The sequence below is a fragment of the Vombatus ursinus genome, unplaced genomic scaffold (genome assembly GCF_900497805.2).
Source record: "Vombatus ursinus unplaced genomic scaffold, bare-nosed wombat genome assembly UNPS02014735.1, whole genome shotgun sequence".
NCBI lineage: Eukaryota > Metazoa > Chordata > Mammalia > Diprotodontia > Vombatidae > Vombatus > Vombatus ursinus.
In genome coordinates this window covers 3,211,729-3,217,728 of record NW_020954513.1, presented here as the reverse complement: position 1 = coordinate 3,217,728, position 6,000 = coordinate 3,211,729, and the positions used below count along the sequence as shown (strand labels likewise).

The following is a 6,000-nucleotide window of genomic DNA, read 5'->3' as shown; positions in this document are numbered from 1 at the left end:
TTCCCCTTTTCTCCACCGTAACACCCCAATATAATCAACCCCTCCACTTTTCTAACCAGAATGGGGTCCTAAATGGGCGCAGTCTAGAAGTAAGGGGGGGAGAGATGGGGCTGAGGCTGGGGAGGAGTGTAGGGATGTGGAGGGGGGAGGGGGGTGCGGGTGGGGGGGGAGGTTGCGCAAGCGCAGACCGCCAGCCAGCCAGCCAATGCCGCGGGCGCCCTGGGAATAGAGAGGGAGAGGCGACGGCGGCGGCGGCGGCGGTGGCGGCGGCGGCGGTGGCGGCGGCTGGGCTGCAGCTCCTGAGCGAGCGCTCTCTCCTAGCGGGGCTCCGGGAGGGAGCGAACGGCCGACACCATGGCCACGGCGGGGCAGGCGGAGGTTCCCGAGCCCGGGAACTGGGGTGGAGGGCGCTGCAGCGCCGCGCCTCTCACCATGCACCAGTCCCTGACTCAGCAGCGCTCCAGCGAAATTTCGCTGGCCGATTCCATGGGTAAGTAAGTAGAGGCGCCGCGCACGCCGCCCGCCTACCCTCCCGTCTACCTGCTCGGCGGCTAGCCAGCCGCCTGTCCCGGGCAGGTTGGAACGGGGTGCCTGGCGTGCGTGCCCGCGAGCGCAGTAGCCCGGGTGGGAGTGGGAGAAGCAGCCCGGGGGCCCCCCAGTCCCCGCCGCCCCCCCCCCCCCCCCCCCCCCCCCCCCCCCCCGCTGCCGAGCCGCGCGCTCGGTGCGGGTGCGCTCGGTGCGGAGCGCTTGGGAGCGCTCGGTGCGGTGCGCACTCGGTGTGGTGCGCTCCGTGCGCTGGGCGGACTGGCTGGGAGAGGAGGGGGTCGGGGCCGAGCTGCGGTGTGAGCTGCGATGCGCTGCGCTGGCGGGAGGTGGGAGATGTACATGTGTGTGTGTGTATGTGCGTGTGTGTCCGTGAGAGCGCTCGGCTTATGCAGCCCTCTGCCCGCCAGTGCGTCTGGATATGTATGTGGGTGTGTCTGTGTCTATGTTTAAGTCTGGGACTGTGTGTGTGTGTTGGGGGGGGTGTTGTGTGTGTGTCTGCCCAGTACAGTGCCCAGCACACAGTAGCCAATTATTAAATGCTTGTTGCTTGTTTGATTGATTATTCTGTGTCTGGAAATATGTGTCTCTTATCTTTGTGTATCACTGTGCTGGCGTATCTGTCCTGTAGAGTGTCTGTCTTGTGTGTGCGTTTGTGTCTGTCTCTGTGGGTCTGAGTCTGTGTGCGTCTCCGTGAACGTCTGTGTGTCTCCTCTGCATTACTGCCTGGCCTCTTGAGCAGACACTTAATAAATATTTGTTGATTGATTGATTGTTCAGTGTGTCTGTATCTGAGTTTGTATGCCTGTGCCTGTCCTGGTGTGTGTGCGTATCCTGAACAGTGCCTGGCACTGTAATAACTGCTTAATAAATGCTTATTGATTGATTGTCCTGTGTCTCTGTGTGTGAGTGTGTGTATGTGTGTCTGTGCATATGTATGAGTGTGTGTGTATATGAGTGAGTGTCGTGCCTGGCCGCGGATGCCATGAAGCCTGGGGGTGGATTCCAGTCTCCTCTGGATCCAGGCAGCTCCCTGCAGCTTGCTCCCTGGGTGGTCTCCATAGATGCCCAAACCCTCATCAATTTTCTTTGAGTGCTACTAATAATATTCATGTATTGCACCTCACCCCTAATGCAAAGGGCTTGGAGAGCCCCTCCCCTCAATAGCACAGGGCTGCAGGGCTGGGCTTTGGCAGCAGCCAGTGGTTGGGGGGGGGGGGTGGAGGACCTGCCTCTGCGGTTTCCCTGGGGCCCTAATATGGGGGATTCACCGCAGGGTGAGTGAGCAGCTCTGCAGGGCCAAGGTGCGTCAGCAGGACCCCCCACCATCCTTTTTCCGCTATTATCCAGACGCCTCCTAGGAGCCAGCCTCTTTCAGGCTCTGAGGGGGCACCCTCTCCTTCCAGGCTGCCTAGCCCAGGTAGCCTTTGCCCCATCTTTGTCAGAATTTTGGGGAAGCTACTTCAAAGCAACAATTGGGGGGTGGGGAAGACTGAAGCTGCCTCCTGTTAGAAAGCCCAACCCTACTCATTGGGCAGTTATACCAGCTCTATGTCTTCCTTCTTCTTAAGGGCTGAAAATTTCCTTCTGGGTCCAATAAAGTAGGATTTAAAGATTTAAAATAATAAGGCTACTTAGCCTAGCTGTTTCCCTGAGGTAGTTAAACATGATTTGCTCTTTTTGTCTTTTTTTTTTTCCCAAATACTTCACAGGCTGCAGAATCCCACGGGCCTGAATTATGGCCTCCAATTATTGGTGACAGAAGCCTGGAATGAGATGTTTCAGGCTTGGGAGGGGTTCACTCTGGTTTAGACTTCCCTTGTCTGAAAAGGCAAGGAGTCTGGAATTCCTTCCCGAAAGGCCCCAGAAAGCAGCATCCTGTGGATAATCGAGAGATGTCTACTTTAAATGAGGTCAACCCATCAATGCTAGGGTTTTGGTCTGTCTCTGTTCAGCCAGTTAGGGCATGGGTCTAATCAGGTCAAAGTCTGATCCCCACACAGAACCCCAAGGGAATGGGCTCATAGGGAGGTGAACTGGGTCCCATTATCTTCAAATCATAGGATCAGAGCTAAGAGGCACCAGCAGTCATCAAATCCAACCAGCTACCTCATTTTACAGATGAAGAAACTGAGGCTGTGAGAGGAGAACTTACTTACCCAAGGTCACACATAGAATTCTAGGTCTAGAGCTGAAAGGGACCTCAGAGATCCATTTAGTCCAACCCCTACATTTTACAGAGGAGGAAACTGAGGCCCAGGGAGAGGAAGTCACTTGTCGAAAGTCACACAGAGTAGGAACATATATCTAGAGCTGGAAGGGCCTTCAGCTGCCCTCTAGTCCAGCCCCCCCCCCATTTTACAGAGGAGGAAACTGAGGCCCAGGGAGGGGAAGGGACTTGTCCAAAGTCCCACACAGTAGGAGCATAGATCTAGAGGCAGCCTCCCATCTAACTGGCCTCATTTGACAGATGAGGAAAGTGAGACCAGAAGAGGTTATGGGGTTTCCCCAAGGTCACACTGCTGGTGAATGGCACTGAGGGGTGAATTTGATCCTAGATTCTTGGGTGGCAAAGCCAACGGTCTTTGCTTTATAGCCCGATGCTTTGTAGTGAACGTGTTCAGAAGCCAGTGGGGCCTGGTTGGGGGAGGGACTTGAAGGCAGCCTTTGTCCCACAGCTGCAGTCTGTCCCTGTCACCTTGATCCAACAAGCCTATAGAGGACAAGAAGAAACTGGAATGGAGTCTGAACATCCTCTGAGGTCAAGTAAGGGTCACACTTAGCTTTGTTGCAGAGTTTGTGGGGCATAAGGCAAAATGAAGAGGGAACCTTGGGGAGGGGACGGTTCCAGGAGAATCCATAGAAACATGGGGATTGAGGGTATGGGGAATGCTGGATCTCGAGGTCAACCTTAGTGTAGCACAGAAGGGAATCCTGGAGCTGACCTTTGGCCTGGCTGCTCCCATGCTCTTCTCCACTCAAGCCATCTGTGGGTGGGGGCGCTTGGCAATCTCTGAGTTCAGCCTGAGCCCTGGACTGTCATTGTACAGGCAGGGGAGTCTCCCTGGAGTTCCCTGGCTTGGTTCCCACCAAGCCCAAGCCTGAATCAGCTTCTGGGCTACTTAGGAGTGGCTGGTGCTGAACTCAGCTCTGGCGAAGTCTCCTTTACTCCCCTGGAGGGCGGTTAGTGTTTCAGCCTCCAGCCTCAGCAGTTCTGAGGGGATTCCCTTGACATAAAGGAAATCAGCCCCGCCAGAAACCGAACCAAAAATCGATGGCCTCCCCCACCCCCAATCCGAGCACTCTGAAGCAGGACCTTCACTACTGCAGACACTCTTCTCTGGGCTAATTAGAGAGGGGTAGGTAGAGATCTGGGTACAAACACTGCTTCTGACAGACACTTAACTAGCAGTGTGACCCTGAATAAGTCTCCTAACTTCTCTTTGAGCCTCAGTTTCCTTCTCCTTCAAATGGGGATAATGATAGCACCTACTTCACAGGGTCCATTATCAAATGAGACTGTGCTTATCAAACTCTCTGCAAACCTTAAGGCACTTTGTAAATGATGACTATTTAGGATTATTGAGGCAATAGCCCAGGCCTGCACCAAGGCTGCCTCTTGCTAAATTGGCTATTGCCCGAGGTTATACTCAATGCCCTTCTTTTCCCCTCTTGGCAGATCCTTGGGTCCTGCATAGTAGTCAGGGCCCCCAGCTTTTCTCCCTGGGCAGCAAACCTGTCCTGACCCCTTCTCTATTTCTAAAAAAATCTCACCTGTCCTTGGGAGGCAGTATGGCCTGGTACCTGGAAGTAAGGAGACCTACACTTGAGTCCTGGCTCTGCCACTCATTAGGCCTCAGTCTCCTCATCTATAACATGGGGAGAATGAGACTTGCATGATTGCCTTCTCCTGGGAGGCCAGGCTTATTGAAAGGTGACCTGGATCCCATTCTCTTCAGATCCTGTTCCTTGGAGTGATTGTGATCAAAATCAAGTGGGGCCTAGTTGGGAGAGAGATTTGAAGGCAGCAGAACTTGGTGGCGCTGCTCTGCAGACCTAAGATAAGAAGTCCCTGAACCCATTTCCTTGCTCATGTGGATCATTTGCCAACCTGGCCTGCAGGGGAGGAGAGAGGGGTTGGTTAGGGATTCAAAAGAATGTCAGAGCTGAGAAGTACCTTAGAGATCATCTACTTCAATTCCATTGGACAGAGGGGGAAATCAAGGCTGGAGGGAGGATGGAAGGGTCTTGCCCAAACAAGTTGGTGGCAGACCTGGAGTTCAGGCTCAGGGCACTTCATGCAATGTCACCCAATTGCTGTCACATGGTGAACAATAATTTGAGAGCATTTACAAAGCAGCATATGAACACGTAGAAAGCAAGTCTCTTACATCTTCTCCTTATCCCTCGGTGTTTGCATCTGCTGAGCCCCCAAGAGAACTCTTTTCTGTTCTTAGGAATGATTAATTAATAAAGTATCAACACAATATGTAACAGCAAAAGGATGAGCCTAGTGGAGTGGGTCAATCAGGGAAGGCTCCCTGGAGGAGGTGAGTTTTGAAGGAAAAGGAGGGACACGAATTCCGAGTAAGTACGTATTCCTTATCAGATAAGTGGCAAGTGCCAAGACATGAAGGTGGGTACGGCCAAATTGTCTTTGGGGCTGGGCATGAGGGTGAGGTGGGAGGAGGAGACAGTAAGCTGTTGGGCTTTTCTGGGAGCGATTGGGGGGGGGAAATCCATGTGATCAGGAAGCCTGGGAAAGAGAACTGCAGTTATCAGGTGGAGGAAGGTCTTTTGGGGCTCCTGGCAACCTGCAGATTTTCAGGTGTGCCCAGGGCTGGTCAACAGAGTACCTAAGCTGGTCCCTACCAGGAATAGTGAGTGAAGCTGCCCAGTAGCTGGCAGCGATCAGTGCGGTTCAGCCTGAGGCACCCAAAGGAACTCGGTGCACATCAGGTTCTATGTTCCAAGTGTAGTTGATCTCCCTCCTGGAGGAGAAGGTGAAAGGGCTCGAAGGATCCACACTCCCAAGTTCCTAGGGAGCATGAAGCCTTACTAAAGGAAATAGTCGAGACTTCAGTGGTTAAAAGAGATCTGAGGTAGAGGAGGGGAGACTTGGCCCTTGTTAGAATGATAGAGAATAGGGGGAATATAATGCAGGAGAGAGAGAAGGAAAAGGACAGTTATACATCTAACTTAAAAGCAGGAGCTGTTAGGGGAGAAATCTTCCAGTAGAGGTCAGAGGACAAAGGGAAAAACAGTAGTAGTTGATAATTCCTTGCTCAGGAGTGCTGGGCCAGTTATTTGTTGACCTGATCACAAGAATAGAGAGGTCTGTCCTCTTTCTGGGGTATGTGTCCAAGACTTACCAGGAAACATCCAAAGACTTATCAAAACAGATGACAAACTAGCCACTTTGGGTGATGCATGTGAGTAAAAATGATACTTCCAGAA

The 6,000-nt window shown here is 52.9% G+C and overlaps 1 protein-coding gene across 3 annotated transcripts in view; it reads left to right on the top strand.

The window, feature by feature from the left end:
- The first annotated feature begins 354 nt into the window (after positions 1 to 354).
- TMEM255A (transmembrane protein 255A) overlaps positions 355 to 6,000 on the top strand; it is an 89,740-nt gene continuing 84,094 nt past the window's right edge. For 2 of the 3 annotated variants that reach the window (XM_027861409.1, XM_027861408.1), the window contains exon 1: positions 427 to 490. In XM_027861409.1, the coding sequence (XP_027717210.1) occupies positions 433 to 490 (58 nt within the window). In that variant the 5' untranslated portion in view covers positions 427 to 432. Of the gene's footprint in view, positions 491 to 6,000 lie in introns of all 3 variants that reach the window. The other variant, XM_027861406.1, reaches the window with a different exon arrangement.